Source organism: Solanum tuberosum, unplaced genomic scaffold (genome assembly GCF_000226075.1).
Source record: "Solanum tuberosum cultivar DM 1-3 516 R44 unplaced genomic scaffold, SolTub_3.0 scf00393, whole genome shotgun sequence".
In the NCBI taxonomy this organism is placed as follows: Eukaryota; Viridiplantae; Streptophyta; class Magnoliopsida; order Solanales; family Solanaceae; genus Solanum; species Solanum tuberosum.
Genome location: NW_006239316.1, coordinates 287,653 through 306,601, shown reverse-complemented (window position 1 = coordinate 306,601; position 18,949 = coordinate 287,653). Strand labels below are relative to the sequence as shown.

General features: G+C 39.7%; 1 protein-coding gene across 1 annotated transcript; it reads right to left on the bottom strand.

Moving 5' to 3' along the window:
* Nucleotides 1-17,442: 17,442 nt before the first annotated feature.
* On the bottom strand, nt 17,443-18,492 carry LOC107057871 (uncharacterized). The gene has a single exon (XM_015302940.1). The coding sequence runs from the start codon at nt 18,490-18,492 to the stop codon at nt 17,443-17,445; it is 1,050 nt and encodes a 349-aa protein (XP_015158426.1).
* Between the last annotated feature and the right edge of the window lie 457 nt (nt 18,493-18,949).

The window sequence follows — 18,949 nt, the reverse complement described above, 5'->3', positions numbered from 1 at the left end:
CCAAGAGAGAGTATGAGAGTCTGGTTGAAATTAAAAAGAAAGAAATGGAGGTATGAAAGAAAAAAGAAATTAGTTTTAACATGTCATTTCCTATTTAACTTTTTAAAATGAAGTGGAAAGCTTCGTGGATGCGTTTGTAATTCACGCACCACTAGGTAGTTCAAAAGAGGGTTTAAAAAATTGAGTTTCAGTGGGTTCGAGGGTTCAGTTGGCAAAGTGGTGAGTAGAAGGTCTAGGTGACAAATGAAGTCAAGTACAAGGGCCTCCCTGACTATTCAGCCTTGTCACGGCCCAAAGAATACCCTAGGTGTAACATGGCGTATAGGATCCTCAGAGGCCCAACACAAGCCACTTAGCATGCATAAACAAGATAATAGAAAATCAAGAGATTTTAAAAGACAATTCATATCATAAAGATTTTTTTAAAACAAAGCGGAAGTCTATATAGTCTTAAAGTCATCTATTACATCCACAGTGATCAGGACGTAACCTTGGCATAACGTATAACATTTGAAATGTAAAGACAAAAACCAATAATAGGTTTGGTCATCTAAACATGAGGACTCACCAATCTTCAATAGCTACTAAGTGATCCCTAGCCACGGAGATGGGAAGCTGGAGTGTCAGACCCTACATTTGGGAACAATGTAGGCAAAAGTATTCGCTAGTACAAGAATGTACCACGTATGATAGCAATGCACAGAGATATAAAATCATGCTAAAAAACATTTCATGTCATGCAAAGACCAAGTTAAAAAAATAAGAAAAAGGTTAGAAAACATCATAGTAATCATGGTCAACTGCAAGTAAAACTCATCTTTGAACATTTGTGAGATACTTCTTGAAGTAGCCTTAGTTTATCATCATTACTGTAGGAAGTAGACTTAACTTACAGAGAGATCATGTGAGCTATAACATGGAATCTGATATTTGCCCCACACCGAAATGGGTTGTCCTTAGTTGTCAAGGTAAGAACCTAAACTTCTAGCTTATGTGGATCCACTAGCTAATGTCTATCTAAAACAGTCATCCTATGGGGGCACATAGGTATGGGATAAGCAGATGCTACTAGAAACATGACCTCTAGCTACGGGAGAGCTTCAATATTAATGAAAACAAATAAGGCCTAAGACTCAGTTATAGATATGAGACATTCAGACCCATTAGGAGGTTCTTTAAAAAAAGAAACAAATGGACTTAATAGGCTGAATCTGAATGATTAAAATTTAGACCAAAAAATCAAACATACTTAATAGGCTGAATCTAAATAATTAAGATTCAGACCTCTATTAAGTGCCAATAAATTGTTGGAAAAATGATTCTAGTATCTCCAAAGGAATTAATTTATTTCCTATTATACTTGAAAGAGAATATTATTTATGTCCTAAATATTTTCTCTCCATGAATAATATCTATTGCCATTATTAATATCTTTTAATTAGCCATTATTTTCTTTCATAATATGGTTGTTGCCAACGACTCTTTGATGAAATGAATTGCCTTCAATTAATTGATGGTATTCAATGCCATTATGGTTTTTTTGACAATTTCAACCATTGATACATTAGAGAGGTTACTGATTTTCCTATATAAATCTAAGTCGTATTCCTATGGCGTGGGAGAAAAGAAAAGATAACAATTCCTCTTTTAATATATTCTTATACTGGATTCTCTTTCTATTGAATATTTATTAGTTTCTGGCTCCTAGTTTTACACTAAGAGAGCTTGTTGAATCCTGGGGATACAGCTATACCAGGTGAAATATCCTTAAGGGCAGTGTCTTTCGATGCGCCTAAAGCTATGAGAATTTTCTATACGATTTCGAGGTGAAGTACAAGCTTTGGTGGATTATGTAGAAGTGTTCATGATGAAGGTGTTTTGCGTAAGATTTCCAACAATCTTAATGATATTTTCAACTTTGCTCTTTCGAAAAATACTACCTCCCTCTCCAAAAATAATCATGAAGAAGATTTTATCATTCAAGTCTCTCTTGTACAAATTTCGTCATGATGCTTGTCAATTGTATGGACGTGATTTGCAATAGCTAGCATACTGATGATTTTTTTAATTGAATTTGTTAAAGTTGTTTTAAAAGTGAAAAGGTAGGCAAAAAGTTGGATTTGAAAATTTATTGAAATAGGGGTACCAGTTGTGTGATTTATTTGTAAGAGAAAAAAAAAAGGGAGAGTGAAATTCTAGTTGGCCTGAAGGTGTGCTACTTAATTGACGTTTCCTGCTTGGATTCTCCTCTTCTCAAATTTGATATATAAACTAATAGATAAGTCCTTATTATGGTTGAGCTTTGAACTCATGCGGTTATGCTAATAAGCTAAGGTATGTACCACACTTCTTTACGATTTTTAATGGATATGTATGTGATAAATTAAGTTATCATGTCCCTCAATAGAGAAGATGATTTGGAAAAATAAGAATCTTGCTAAGTAAAAATAAACTTTATTAAGTGGATTATAAAAATTTGTGGTTATTTTTTTAGCGAATCTTATGCCTAAGATGTGAAAGTGAGAGATCGGTGTTAGACTTTGGCGTGTAATGACTGGGGGGTTCCATCGTTATAGGGAAGCCAATAGCGGAAAATTTGGGGCCGAAAAACTTTTTTGTAGTATTTAGATTTTCTCAACCTAGTCCAGATTTTGACAAAATCGGAGTCTTTAAGGTGTAGGGAAATCTGGTAACAATTGGGTGATTTATTTATAATTCTGGTTACATGAGTGGTTAGATAACTCGTTAAGGAATCCGTCCGACTTTACGGAATTGAATTCGTGTGAGTAGAACTCCCGGAATCGATCTTAGCGTGAAGGGTATTTTCTGAGCGACGTGGGTTAGAGGGGCGTTGTGAAATGGGGATATTGGAATTCTTTATATAGCTCATTGTTTCGTGCAAGTCACTCTGGCAGTGCATTTTTGTCACTCTGGCGGGGTCGCTGCAGCGGGGTGAGGGACGTTGTTGCGGGTTCAACGCGACTTAAAGTCGTAAATAAATCCCTAAATGACCTTATTTTGTACTTTTCAATTTTTAGAGCTAAAGAACAAACCACAGGCGACTCCTAACAGTTTTCCACCATTCTTGAGGCTAAAGGTAAGCTTTTCACTCCCCAAATCCAGTTTTTGATCTGTAGAACGTAATAGAATGTGTAATTATCGATGGGGGAGGGTTTTGATCTAGATTATATGGTGGAAACAACCTTATTTTGGATAATTGGGATCATGTGTTTGATCTAGGGTTCATAGAATTGTTGGTATCCAGGTAATTAGTGATTGTTTATCGATTACCGTGTTATTATGATTGTTTGTAGACCAAGAACAAGCGGAACGAATTCGAAAAGGGAAGGATCAAGCTTCTTAGGGTTTCAAGCTTGTTTCGAGGTAGATGATGGTTGTGATTCTATGATTGTGTGATGTATGTTTGTTCTTGCTTCATTTTGATACATGCATGTATATGAATGTTGCATTATTGATCACAATTGTTGTAAATGAGATAGATGAATGATTGTTACCATTAAAATCATGACTTAAATGTATGATCTTGAAGATATACTTATGATTGTGATTGTGGTGTGTTGAATGGATCGGTTGCCACGTTCCGGCATAACTAACTTGGATCGGTTGCCACATTCCGATATAATCATTGGACCGGGTACTCCATTTCGGTATGCTAACTGTTTGGGTTTGGGTTCCATGATAGGACCAATGACTTGTCATAATTGTGTATTTTGAGAAATGTGAAGCTGTTCGTTGTTCGTAAATGTTGATAATATTGTGTATGTTTGATATATGATGTGATTATATTGTTGTTTGACTTATGTATGTTACACTTAGTGGGATGGTCACGTGATCCTACCAGTACACTGTGGTAGTGTACTTATACTGCACTTGCTCTTAATTTTGTTGAGTACAGGGCATCTTCCGGCAGCTATTGACAAACCTCGTCTAGAAGATCAGTGATCGCTTCTAATTCAAGGGTGAGTCAGTTCTTCCAGGCTTCCATGAGTTCTCCTTTCGTCTATGTCCACATTTCGGACTTAGACAGTTCTATTAGTTATTAGTGCATTAGTTGGGAGTTGTATCCCTTCTTGTTTAGACTTGGTTCGTTGTTAGATATTTTAGTACATTGACTTTCAGGTTCTAGATTATTTCTTGTGCATTGTTTAGTTAGTTGTTAGACTTTTGTTGGAGTTTATGGGAACTCCCTATTTCTTTCCTTAGTATTTAATTTGCTCTTGTATCCTCAAATGCTTAGTTTTTGGTTTAGTTGTTTGGTTTAGGTTGTAGTAGTGGTTCTCCCACCGGAGGGTTAGTGCGGGTGCCAATCACGATGGTCTGGGTCATGAAAAAGTTGGTATCAGAGCCTAGGTTCGTTAATGTCGATGTACCAAAACTAGTCTAGTAGAGTCTTACGGAATAGTACAGAGACGTCTGTGCTTTTCTTCAAGAGGCTATAGGACTTTAGAAAATCTCTTTATTCTTCTCTTGTCTCCTTTCGTGCTATAACTTGATTCCAATTGGTATCTGCCGATTTAAATTGTTATCTAACCTCCTTCACTCTTCTGTCTGCAGATGGTTAATACTAGATTCAACGGCGTCAGGCCCGTCACTCCCATCAATGCTCCAGCTGAGGAATCTGTAGCTAGAGCTCGCGGTCGAGGCAGAGGTGGAGGAAGAGCTAAGGGTAGAGGCCGTGGGAGAGTAGCGCCTGCTGGGAATGAAGCTCCTCTTGCTAATACTCTTGTGAATGAGAACCCTCCTGCGCATCATGAAGATATTGAAGAGGAGAATGTTGATATTGAGAATGTTGAGGATGTGGGAAAAGAGGAAGAGGTACAGGCTGAGACTACCGATGTTCCCCCATAGACCCAGTGTTAGCTCGACATATCATGTCATTCTTGAAAGGGTTTGTTGGTCCTCGAGTGCTTCTTTCTGCTCAAGCAACTCAAGCTCCTCCTAATCCTCATGTTGCTAGCACTGCGCCCAAGATTGGTGGAACGGGAGGTAACGATGCTTTATTTCGTCCTTTGTTGGGTTCTGTTATGACTGGTAATGAGCATAAAATGTTGACTAAGTTTTTGAAACTAAAGTCTCCTGTGTTTCTTGGTTCTGAGAATGAGGATGCTTATGAGTTCATCTTAGATTTCTATGAGAGGCTTGATAAGTTGGGAATTGTCCGTCAACATGGGGTTGAGTCTGTGTCCTTTCAACTTCAAGGTGAGGCTAAGAAGTGGTGGAGAGCTTATATGGAATGTAGATCTTCTACTTTACCTCTACTTACTTGGACCTAATTCCATTCTCTGTTTCTAGAAAAGTATGTGCCTAGGACTTTGAGAGATCGTAAGAAAGATGAATTTATGGCTTTGGAACAAGGTGGTATGTCTGTGGCCTCTTATGAGGCCAAGTTCCACGATTTGTCCAAATATGCTACTCAATTGGTGACTACTGAGGAGGAGAGGATCCAGTTATTTATTAGGGGACTAAATTCTGAGTTGTCAGTGTTATTTGTTCATATGACTTCTGCAGGGAGGAGCTTTAATGAGGTAACAGACTATGTTAAGAAAGTGGAGGGGTGAGGTGAGACAGTTAAACTAAGGCATGGGCAAAAAGGGCCAAGAACTCGGGTAACTTTAAAGGTTCTTACTCCAAGGGATTCTGAAGGCCAACGCTCGTAGCCAAGCCAATTCAGTCCGCTATGCCAGCCTCTATAGGTAGTTTCTCAGGAACTCCACCTTATAATTCAATTTAGGATAGACAGGGAGTCGCACCTTCAGCGGGCAGCAAGCCATCTTTTTATCGTATATGTTACAACTATGGTGAACCTGGGCATATGAGGAGAGATTGTCCCAACCAACGTGTGTTAGATTTTGTGCATCAGCAGTCTAGAACATTGGTACCCGTGGGGAATGGTAATAATCGTAGAGGACGTCCACAAAGTAGGCGAAGAGGTAATCAGTGAGGCCGTGGAGGTAGAGGAAATGGTAATACGGGTAGGGGTAATGTGCAACTAGGCAGAGAAGTGGCTTGTCAAGATGATAGGGCTCATTGTTATGTATTTCCAGGCAAGAATGAGGCAGAGGCGTCTGACACAGTGATCACAAGTACTATTCTTGTCTGTGACCGGATGGCTAATGTGCTATTTGATCCGGGTTCGACTTATTTATGTATTTGTAAGATTTGCCTCAAGGTTTGATATGATTTGTGATATACTTGATTGCCCCATCCATATTGCTACCCCAATTGGAGAGTCAGTCATAGTCACCCATGTCTATCGTGCCTGTCCTATTTTGTTTATGGGTTTCCAGACTTGGTCTGATTTTGTGATTTTGGATATTACTGATTTTGATATAATCTTAGGTATGACTTGGTTGTCCACCTATTATGTCGTGATTAATTTTAATAATAAGTCTGTAACTCTAGAAATTTCGAGAAGTAAAAATTAGAGTGGGAAGGGGTGTACAAGCCTAAGTGAACTAAGATCATATCCTCCATTCGGGCTAGAAAATTGGTAGAGCAGAGTTGTTTGGCTTATTTGGCCCATAGTAGGGATGTTGAGATAAGGCTCCATCCATTGGGTGGCAGAATTGAAAGAAGTGTTTCCTAATGACTTGCCTGGTATGCCTCCGAATAGGGATATAGACTTCTTCATTGATTTAGAACCTGGTACTCATCCCATTTATATCCCTCCATATCGCATGGCTCCGGCAGAATTAATAGAGCTTAAGGCTCAAATCCAAGAGCTTCTTGATAAGGGATTTATTCTTCATAGTGCTTACCCATGGGGTGCTCCAGTTTTTTTTGGTAAGAAAAAGGATGGTAGTATGAGAATGTGTATAGATTATCGACAATTGAATAGGGTCACTATTCAAAATAAGTATCCTTTGCCTCAAATAGATGATCTTTTTGACCAATTGCAAGAGGCGTAAGTTTTCACTAAGATTGATCTAAGGTCTGGCTACCATCAGTTGAAAATTAGGCCTGAGGATGTGCCCAAGACGGCATTTAGAACTTTCTATAAGCACTATGAGTATTTGGTTATGTCTTTTGGTTTCACCAATGCGCCTGCAGCTTTCATGAGTTTGATGAATAGGGTGTTCAAAACATTCCTTGATTCATTTGCTATAGTTTTTATTGATGATATTTTGGTCTATACGAAATGTGAGGAAGAGCATGTCGACCATCTTAGTATTGTTTTGGGTGTTCTTGGGAAACAAAGGTTGTATGCTAAATTTTCTAAGTGTGAATTTTGGTTGACTTCGGTAGCATTTTTGGGACATGTAGTTTCAAAAGAAGGTGTAATGGTAGATCCTCAAAAGATTGAGGCGGTTAAGAATTGGTTTCGGCCTAGCTCTGTCATGGAATTTAGGAGTTTTGTAGGGCTCGCTAGCTACTATCAACGATTTGTGCAGAACTTTGCTTCTATTGCCACTCACTTGACAAATTTGACCAAAAAGGAGATACCATTTGAATGGACTGAAAAATGTGAGGAGAGCTTTCAAAAGCTCAAGACTCTTTTGACCACCGCGCCTATTCTAGCATTACCGGTTAAAGGTAAAGATTTTATTATTTATTATGATGCTTCACATTTTGGCTTGGTAGCAGTGTTGATGCAGGATGAGAATGCATGCATCGCGTCAATTGAAAGTGCACGAGAGGAATTATACAACGCATGATTCAGAGTTGGCGACGGTAGTGTTTGCTCTTAAGATCTGGAGACATTACCTCTATGGTGTTAAGTGTGAGGAGTTTACTGATCATCGCAGTTTGCAGCATGTGTTCACTCAAAATTATCTGAATTTAAGACAGCGAAGTGGATGGAGTTACTTAAATATTATGATGTCACCATTCAATACCATATGGATAAGGCTAATGTAGTGGCAGACGCTTTGAGTCAGAAAGTAGTGAGTATGGGTAGTTTACCTTGCTTGAGTGTAACCAAGCGACATTTGGCTAAGGAAATTCAGACCTTAGAGTCTAAGTTCATTCAGTTGGGCATCTCAGAAAGAGGCGGGGTGTTAGCTAGCATTGAAGTGAGGGCCACATTCATGGATAAGATCAAGGCCAAACAATTTGAAGATGAGAATTTGGAGGAGCTTAGGAAGAAGGCTGCGAATGGTAAGGCACAAGAGACCACTCTTGATGCGGATGGTGTGCTCAATTTTATAGGGAGAATATCTGTTCCTAGAGTAGATGACTTGATTGAGAAATTATTGGCAGAGTCTCATGGTTTGCGATATTCTATTCATCCGGGTGTAGACCACTCTTGATGCAGAAGGTGTGCTCAGTTTTAAGGGAAGGATTTGTGTTCCTCGAGTTGATGACTTGATTCAGAAATTATTGGCAGAATCACATGGTTCGCGATATTCTATTCATCCGGGTGTGACCAAGATGTACCGAGATTTGACGCGTATTTATTGGTGGTCGGGCATGAAGAAGGATATAGCGGAGTTAATGGTGAAATGTCCAAATTGTCAACAAGTGAAGTATGAACATCAAAGGCCTGCAAGTTTGCTTCAAAGAATGCCGATTTCGGAATGGAAGTGGGAAAGGATAGCCATGGATTTGTGGTTGGTCTTCCAAAGACTTTGGGGAAGTTTGATTCTATTTGGGTAGTGGTTGATAGATTGACTAAGTCAGCCCATTTAATTCCGGTAAGAATAGATTATAATGCTAAACAATTGGCTAAGGTGTATGTGAAAGAGATAGTGAGGTTGCATGGGGTGCCCTTCTCTATCATCTCAGACCGTGGTACCCAATTCACATCCATGTTTTGGAGGAAATTACATGATGAATTGGGCACCCAACACACTTTTAGTACAGCCTTCCATCCACAGACAGACGGGCAGTCAGAGAGGACTATTCAAGTGTTAGAAGACATGTTGAGGGCATGTGTGATTGATTTTGGAGTGCATTGGGATAAATTCATACCTTTGTGTGAGTTCTCCTATAATAATAGTTATCACTCCAGCAAAGATATGGCACGATTTGAGGCACTCTATGGGAGGGGATGTAGGTCACCCATAGGATTGTTTGAGGCTGGAGATGTGAAACCACTGGGGTTGATTTAGTGAAGGATGCTCAAGATAAGGTGAGGAGTATTCAAGCTAAGCTCTTAGCCGCCCAAAGTAGATAGAAAAAGTATGCAGAACATAATAAGGTAAGAGATATGGCTTTTCAGACTGGTGAGAATGTTCTACTTAAGGTATCACCCATGAAAGGGGTGATGAGATTTGGCAAGAAAGGCAAGCTAAGTCTGTGATACATTGGTCCCTTTAAGATTCTTGAATGTGTAGGACCGGTAGCGTATAGATTGGCTTTACCCCCTAATCTATCGGGTCTTCACCCGATATTTCATGTGTCTATGTTGAAGAGGTATCATGGTGATGGGGATTATATTATTAATTGGGACTCAATTGTGTTAGACAAGGACCTCCAATATGAGGAGGAACCGATTGCAATTCTTGATCGTGATGTGCGCAAGTTGAGGACCAAAGAGATTAAATCCTGTCCATGATTCGTGAATTGGTTCCCCCTTCTTTTGATTAAAATTTTGAATGTCATCTCTCAGTTTCATCATCTTTGATGGAGGGATGAATCTTTCATGAAAAGACGTAACCAATTCCTCCAATGACTTGATGGAGTTCTTTGGAAGCTCGACCAACCACTTAGTGGCTTCCTCGGTTAATAATAATGGAAATAAGCGCAGCCTTATGCATTCTTGCGATAGATTCTTGAATGACAAAGGAGTGCACACTTCTACAAAGCTTCGTATATGCTCATACGAAACTTCGTGCTCCCACCCTCCATATAAACCTCTTGAATGTATGAGATGTAGCATTGTGCTAGTAACTTCAAATGTTGCACTTCCGTCTGCTTGTGGCATGCAAATTGCACTCATCTCATCCACTTGGGTGGGGTTGTATACACTATTAACGTCATCAATATCGTCTCGATGAAAAGCATAACCCGTTGGATAGCCTGCTTGGCAGCTATTTCCGCTGTTCACACTCATATGGCTGTTGAAACACACAAATACTCAAAACAAAACCGAAAATTAGGTAAGTAGGCTACAACTAATAAGAACAAAGATTTTACTAATCTAAGAATTCTCAAATAACACCACTCCCCGGCAGCGGCACTATTTTGATGTTTATCGTGACCAAAGACACTAACCTACAGTACGCGTGTCTACGATCGTCGATAATATATTACCCCAACCAATGGTTGGGGTCATGTCCCAAGGCAATGGTTTCAAGAATTAATAGAAAAATAAAATTAGTTCTAACTAGTCGTAGCTAAAGACATTAACGACTAAAAACATTGTAAATTAAAGGGGGTGACACAAAAGTGTCAACTATCAAATAGGGGTTTTGTCACAACTATAGCAAAAACAGTAAAAAATAACAAAGAAATCTATGAATGAGAGGGGATTCTTGGGATGTGACCGCAATATATATTGGTATAAATCGTTGGGTACATGCTTTTGATAGGAAATTTGTAAGATAATAGTGACTAGGCTAAGCTTTAGATGGAAATAAGTTCCCTCTCGGGCAACTTACCCCGTTTCAAATGGGTTCCTCTCAGACACCCATTTGTCGCATGAAAGCCAACCTATGCCTTACCCTACTCACTCTCTCGAACTGACTATTAGGATATGGGACTAAGGCTCACCCTCTCGGGCTGAACCTCATGTGGACCCACTCTTTAGGCCATCAGTCTAGCGATCTTGGTTTCGCGACCTCTCTCTCAAGCAAGCCAAAAACACATAGGTGGTTATGTATTTGCAACTACAAACCCATTAAATTAAACCACAACCGCTAGGTGAAATCACCATTAAAATACATCTAACCTATCAGCAAGCAAAACCCAACAATAATCTCAACACATATTTGCTAAATCACACCCCAAGAATTGGGGGTTTTAGCCACACATCAACAGATAGAAATTTATACCTAAATGAGCTTGCATTCAAATGGGTATGAAGATTTAAGCCTTGTTACAGGCCAAGAGTGAAGTATCCGAGAGACCCAAGTCCGACTCCTTGGAGATGAAACTCTCTTCTTCTTCAAGTTTCAAAACCCTCTCAAACTCAGAAAAAAAGTACTAAAATTATAATAATTGTTTCACACTGAAAAATATTATTATACTAAAATCTGATACTAAGCTAAAACTCTCAATGAGTATATATAGTATTAAAAAGTTTGTGCTGCAGCGGGCCATTCGGCAACATTAGTCGGAATTGCCGATCAACTCGGCAATTCGCCTTTCTTTTGGTTCATCTCCTTTTGTGCTTTGCCTTTAGCATGTTTGTGTCCTAGATCATTGGGTGGTATATCTCTACTTCGCATAACTGTTCGGTGACAAGCCAACTTCTCCTTTCATCTCCTTTTTGATCCTCTTCCCTCAGGGCTTTGCATACTGGATCAAAGGGCGGAGTATGTACCTTCGGCGACCCACCAAGTGTGCTTGGCGAAGCTCAGGCTTAAGTTTCTTTGTTCTTTTCAGCCTTTTTGTTCCTTTTTGCGCGTAAGTGTCCATGCTTTCACTCAAACTTGAAATACCTGAAACTTAAGAGTTTTCATCAGATATTGAAATAAAATAAGCATTTGAGGAAACTATTTCTATTAAAATAAAGCCCTAAATGAGTCCAATTTGTGGACTCATCAACACCCCCAACTTAAACTTTTGCTTGTCCTCAAGTAAAACTCAAGTTCAGTAGTTTAAATAGGATGTATCAAATAGTGCTACACAAGACTAAATCATGAACATACACAACAAGACTCAAATTACTCATGCAAAGATCAATTGTGTACTCAAAGATTCAAGTTGTGACACACTATTACCAAAGATTCTCATGCTCCCAATACTTGCTACTTGTGCAAGTTCAAGCTCAACAAAGAGTATCTAAATGCCCTCACATAAAGAATGATTCCATACTCAAACACAAAGGTTGATCAATTCAAGATCAGGAATCAGATGCAACGCTCACACTCAAAAAAAGAGGAACACAATGCATGTTTTCACCCATAGGCTTGCCCTTATTTTCCAAACGATCTTCGGTTTGCTCACTCAAGATCAAAAAGGTCTTTCTAAGGCTTGTAATGAGGCTGAGTGTAAAGGTATGGTTATTTAGGCTTAGTGACTTTTTTCTCTTGAGATGTGGTACTCTCAAGGCATTCCCTTCTTTTCCTTAATCAATTCTTTCTCTAGTGCTTCTAAGTCATCTTTATATTCCCCTCCAAGGATTTCTTGGAAACCCAGATTTCTTTTGTACTTTTATTCCACAATATTTTATTTTTTATGGAGGGTTTCCATTGTTCTGCAACACCATAGGTTAAGGGAGACTTTTCTTGCACTTCTTGACTTCTCCCTCTCCTTTTCACCACACCCCCAACTTAGGCTTTTGGTCTAAGTTGGCTATTCACTAAACCACAAATCAAGAGGATTATAGGTAGTGGGTCAATTAAGGTCTAGGGTTCATCAAGGTTCTTCCAAAGAAAGATAAGGCTCAAAGGGTGTTCAAGAGAGTTTCACATGCTCACGGGTAGGCCACAAAACAGGTATATGTCAAATTTGGCTCACACTCTTCAAAAGTTGCCTAAGATCATTTCAAGAGCACACCTTACTAAATCAATCAAACTACCGTGGCAAATTCGAGGTTTATTCATGCAAGGTTCAAAGTAAGCTCATCACACAAGGCATCGAAACTTAAGTCAAACAAGACTACACACTTTCGTTAGTGTGCAACGGTTATTACAAGAGAATAATTCGATAAATGGCTAATCACAATGAGATACAAAGAGTTCACATATTGTTTATGCAACTTCATTTGACCTCGTCGAAGCCGCACATTCATGTCCGTTCGATTGAGAGCACTATTCAAGTCATCGGTATTGATTAGAACCGAGGCTTGAATTTGTACAAAAAGAACCACTTTCAACACAAGAGGTGGCGAAAATTTTCAAAAAATGAATTTTTTTTTGAAGGGTGTCAAAAATTTTTTGCAATTTAAAATAAAAAGGAGTCATAAGCTCAAACATCCACGAATATCCAATAAAACACAATTTTAAAGCAAAGTAACCCAAATATATACAAAACACGAATCACAAATAGCACACAAAAGGTGAGCCTCACCCCACCACAAATAAAAACATTTGTCCTCAAATACAATTAGCATAGAATCTGAAAGGTAAGATAAAGATATATAGAGAGGGAGATAAGGAAAACTCTTGTCTACGCAGTGTGTCTAGGCATCAGTGCCCAAAGTGTTGTTAGTCTGCTTCAGGTTCTTGTTTTCTCTTCTCTCTACTTCAGCTTCTGTAGCGATGTTTGCCTCAACCATGTTATTCAAATCATGCGCTGCTTTGAAGGCATGTATCGCATTGACGAACCCTCGAGTCAATGAAGGGATAACAGGGTCAGTGTGAATCCTCATACTGGAACTTTCTTCCTTGCTCTTGCTCTTGCTCCTGTCAGTTCTTCTGAATGGTTGCGCTCTTATGTGTCTGGCTAGCATGTTCCTTCCTACAACTTTTGGTCTGGCCATGTCTGCAAAGTCTTTGAGATAATGTTAGAACAACCAAAGCAAAGACTTTCATCTGCAGAAAGATTATATAATCCATTCGGCGTACCACCGAATACATTTGGCGAGCTATAGACATTCCGCTGAAGGTCACAATGCATAAAGAGTTAGAAGTGCAAACAAAGGGCGATTAAAGAGTAATTCAGCGAGACGTCGAATGCACTTGGCGATCCTATACTTCTTCGCCGAAAGCTACAACAACCACAACAAATAAAGCATAATAGTAAAGGTGAGATAGGGTACTTAGGCGAACGCGGAGTGGTTCGGCGAGCTCGTAACAGCTCGTCGAATCACCTATCATGCATAATTTTGACCCATCTTTTTGAAATCGGCCCCGCAACCCCCGAAAACACAATTAAAGCACAAGCAGCACAATTTTAACGAAGGCCCAAAACATATGAATACCACCCATCACACATTAATTCTACTAGATAGATCTGAGAACAAAATTTCACCATCTAAGCCAGGTTATTGCATAACAATCAACACTTAACCAATTCTATCCACTCTGGAAGGTTCAGCAAATCTTAACAATATCAAAGAATGTGCAAATGAGTGCAATGTTGACAAAATAATTACGGGTAGTAAGAAAATAACCATTTCTACTTATTGAAATACGACCGAGAAGCTAGGCGACAATGCAATCCAAATCCGCCCACAAATTAATGAACCAAAATACTCTAGAAGTGCAAGAAATATAAAATTAGAGTGCAGGTGTGGGTTGTGAACAGATAAAAAATGAGAAAAAGTGAATGAAGTTGGAATTTTTAAACCTTTGGCTTGCAAAAACCGTCCAGTTTTCGTCCACTCGGCGACATTAGTCAAGTTCGCCTACTCACTCGGCGACACGCCGACTGTTTTGTTTCTCCACCAAAATTTACAAAACCTCTGGTTTACGGGGGGTCCTAACAATGATTTCCATTGTGATCGCCGACATTGTCGGCGATTCGCCAATAATTTCCATAACTCGCCCAGTTTTACAGACTCTAATATTGACAATGTCTAGAGTCAAACAGCGAATAAGATCGGATTTGCCGACCCCTCTGGCGACTCGCCAACTGGATCTATTACTCGCCAATCTGCATTTTTTGTTCACTTCCCATACTTCCATCTGCACAATCAACACACCATTATTTTTATCAAAACAAAAGAAAGCAATAAATAGTTTTGGGTTACCTCCCAAACATTGCCTTAGTTAACATCGTGGCACAACGCAGCAGCGCCTTCAAGCGTCTTCTAAATATATCACTTCAACCAAAGAAATCTCTTGACAATCCCCAAAATATAATTTCAGACGTTGACCGTTCACTTTGAATGGGGGTCCTTCCTGATCTTGAACTTCTTTGGCACCATTGGTGAACACTCGCGTTACTCTAAAAGGTCCAGACCATTTGGATTTGAGCTTTTTGGGAAAGAGTCTAAGTCGAGAGTTGTATAAAAAATCCAATATCCTACCTTGAAGTCCTGCTTGAGTATTCGAGCATCATGCCATTTCTTCATCCTCTCTTTGTAGATGGCTGAACTTTCATACGATCTGAGTCGAAATTCATCCAGTTCGTTCAACTGTTCTACCCTCTCCCTTGAAGTTTTTGACCAGTCCAAATTTAAGGCCTTCAATACCCACAACGCTTTGTGTTCCAGCTCGATGGGCAAATGACAAGCCTTACCGTAAACCAACTGATATGGAGACATACCGATAGGTGTTTTATTAGTAGTGTGGTATGCCCATAGTGCATCATCGAGTTTCCTAGACCAGTCAATCTTGTTGGCATTTACTGTCTTTGCCAAGATGCTTTTTATTTCCCGATTTGACACCTCGACTTGGCCACTTGTTTGGGGATGATATGGGGTTGCTACTTTGTGTTTTACCCCATATTTACTCATTGCCACTGAAAACCACCTATTGCAAAAGTGAGACCCCCCATCGCTAATGATTGCCCTAGGATTGCCAAATCTTGCGAAGATATAGTGTTTCAGAAATTGGGCAACACTTCTCCCTTCGTTGTTTGGAAGTGCGATGGCCTCTACCCATTTGGAGACATAATCTACAGCCACCAAGATGTATTTATTTCCAAATGAGCTCATAAATGGGCCCATGAAATCAATCCCCCATACATTGAATAACTAGACTTCCAAAATAGGAGTGAGAGGCAACTCATGCCTTCTAGACACACTTCCTTGCTGCTGACATTGAGAACATTTCTTTGCAAATTTATGTTCTTTTTTGTGTAAGGATGGCCAGTAATAACCACTTTGGAGGACTTTAGCGGCAGTGCGAATACCACTATGGTGACCTCCTATTGGAGATGCATGGCAAGCATGGAGAATATCTACTGCTTCTTCTTCTGGAACACACCTCCTAATAACATGGTCAGCACATTCTCGAAACAAGTATGGTTCATCCCAAAAGTACTTTTTAACGTCGAACAAGAATTTCTTTTGTTGGTAAAAGGTCAGCTCATCCGGTTTCAATCCACTCACAATGTAATTTGCAAAATCTGCATACCACGGCGTAGGTTTGAGAGATATAGCAAACACCTGTTCGTCGAGGAATGAGTCATCTATGTCGACCTCACGCCCGACATCATCCCTTTCTTCCAACCTCGACAAGTGGTCGGCCACTTGATTTTCATAGCCTTTTCGATCTCTAACCTCAAAATCGAACTCTTGTAATAGTAGCACCCACCTTATCAATCTAGGTTTTGCATCTTTCTTCGCCACTAAGTAGCGGAGTGCAGCATTATCAGTGTGTACTATTACCTTGGTGCCTAGAAGGTATGCCCGAAACATTTCAAATGCATAGACCACTGCGAGCAACTCTTGTTCAGTGACTATATAATTTCGCTAGGCACTATTCAGAGTTTTGCTTGCGTAATAAATTGGGTGAAATAGTTTGTTGCACTTTTGCCCTAACACTACTCCCAACGCCATACCACTGGCATCACATATTACTTTGAAAGATTCGGACCAATCAGGACTGACGATAATTGGGGTGGATACTAATTTTTCTTTCAAACACTTAAATGTGGCCATACAAGCATCATCAAAATAGAACTTCACTTCCTTCTCTAGGAGTTTGCACAGTTGGTGTGCAATCTTTGAGAAGTCTTTAATGAACCTTCTGTAGAAACCTGCATGACCCAAGAAGCTACGAACACCCTTCACTGAAATTGGCGGGGGTAATTTCTCAATGACCTCAAATTTTGCCTTGTCAACCTCCAGCCTCTTTTGCAACAGCTTATGCCCAAGAACGATACCTTCCTTCATCATAAAGTGACATTTTTCTCAATTGAGAACAAGATTTGTATCCACGCACTTTGGAGTACCTGTCCTAAGTGTGTTAAGCATTCCTCAAATGTGTCCCTTACGACTGAGAAGTCGTCCATGAATACCTCCATAGAGTCTTCGACCATATCTGCAAAATTAGACAACATGCAATGCTGGAATATTATTGGGGCCGTACACAACCCGAATGGCATCCTTTTGAATTCAAATGTTCCATAAGGGCAGGTAAAATTGGTTTTCTCTTGGTCCTCCGGTGAAATAGAGATTTGATTGTAACCGTAATATCCATCTAACAAGCAATACCACCCCCGTTCTGATAACCAATCAAACATCTCATCCATAAAGGGCATTGGGAAGTGGTCGTTTTCGGTGCATGATTTAAACTTTCGATAATCCATGCATACTCTCCACCCAGTCACTAGTCTTGTCAGCACAAGTTCTCCATTTGCATTTGGGACTACGGTTATACCTCATTTTTTCAGTACGCATTACACCGGACTTACTCACTTACTGTCTGCAATAGGGTAGATCACTCCCGCATCTAGCCACTTGATGATCTCCTTTTTCACCACCTATTGCATTGGAGGGTTCAATCTTTGCTGATGCTCCACACTAGGTTTACATTCACTGTCAAGCCAAATCTTGTGAGTACATATGCCAGGAGGAATTCCTACTATATTGGCTATTGTCCATCCAATAGCTTTTATATGCTTCTGCAATACTTCAATGAGCAATTTTACCTGCCCTTCAAGCAAATTAGCTGCGATAATCACTGGTAAAGTACTATTGGCTCCTAGGAAGGCATACTTTAGATGATAGGGTAGGGCTTTTAACTCCAGACTGGGTGGTTCGTCTGTTGATGGCTTTGCAAGAGGACTTTTCCTATTTTTCAGGTTAATATCCAACTTGATTGGATTCCTTGAATATACTTCTAACCCTGATAAGGCACCTACCACTTCCTCATATCCTTGAACTTCAGATTCATCATAGTTGGCAAGTACAGATTCAAGGGGTTCATTCTTGCGCATTAAATGGCTCACACTTGCCACTGCCTCATCTATAGGATCCTTTGTGGACACCACATGGATATTACTTGGTTGCTTCATGAATTTACAGATATTGAAGGTCACCTCATCATCATTCATACGAAAATTCAATTTCCAGCTTTCAACATCCACCAATGCTCTCCCGGTATCTAAGAATGGCCTTCCCAAAATAATGGGGATTTCAGCATCGATCTCGCAGTCCAGAATCACAAAATCGACCAGAAAGATGAACCGATCTACTTTTACCAATATGTCATATAGTATCCTTATGGGGTGCTTGATTGATCGATCAACCATAAGGAATCTCATTGTGGTTGCCTTTGGTTCACCCAAACCAAGTTGCTTATATATTGCATAGGGCATCAAGTTAATGCTTTCTCCTAAATCGCATAAAGCTTTAGCGAGTTGGAGCATGTGAATTGTGCACGGTATTGTGAATGCCCCAGGATCTTCTCTCTTAGTGATTGACTTATTTGTCATAATTGCGCTGCAACTATGGGTCACCTCGATCGTTTCATACTTCAAGCTCATTTTCCTTGTAACCATCTCTTTCATGAATTTGGCGTATCCCGGCATTTCTAACAACGCTTCGACTAGACAAAGGTTAATTGATAAGTTCTTGAATACTGACGAAAAAACTCATCTTCATTCTTCTTTTTCAAACGTTGAGGAAATGGTAGAGGTATTTTGGGTAAAGGGTTCATGACTTTTGGAACTTGACTGTGTTGCTCTATATCCTCTTATGGTTCTTTGGCAAGGTTTTGTGGACTAGGCAATTCTCATTCCTCTACACCCTAGCTCTCGTCCTGCGTTCGAGGGTCGTCATCCTCCATCACATTCCCTTTTTCCATCTTTCCACTATGGGTAACCACAGACACCCCTCTTTCATTATCTTCCATCAGTGTCCTGGATGTCAATTGAGTTGATAATAGACTCAATTGACCTTCTAGTGTTTTAATGGCATCAGCATGAGAATTCACTTTACTGTTCAGTGATGAAAAGTCATCTCTCATTCCTTTTAGCAAATCATCAA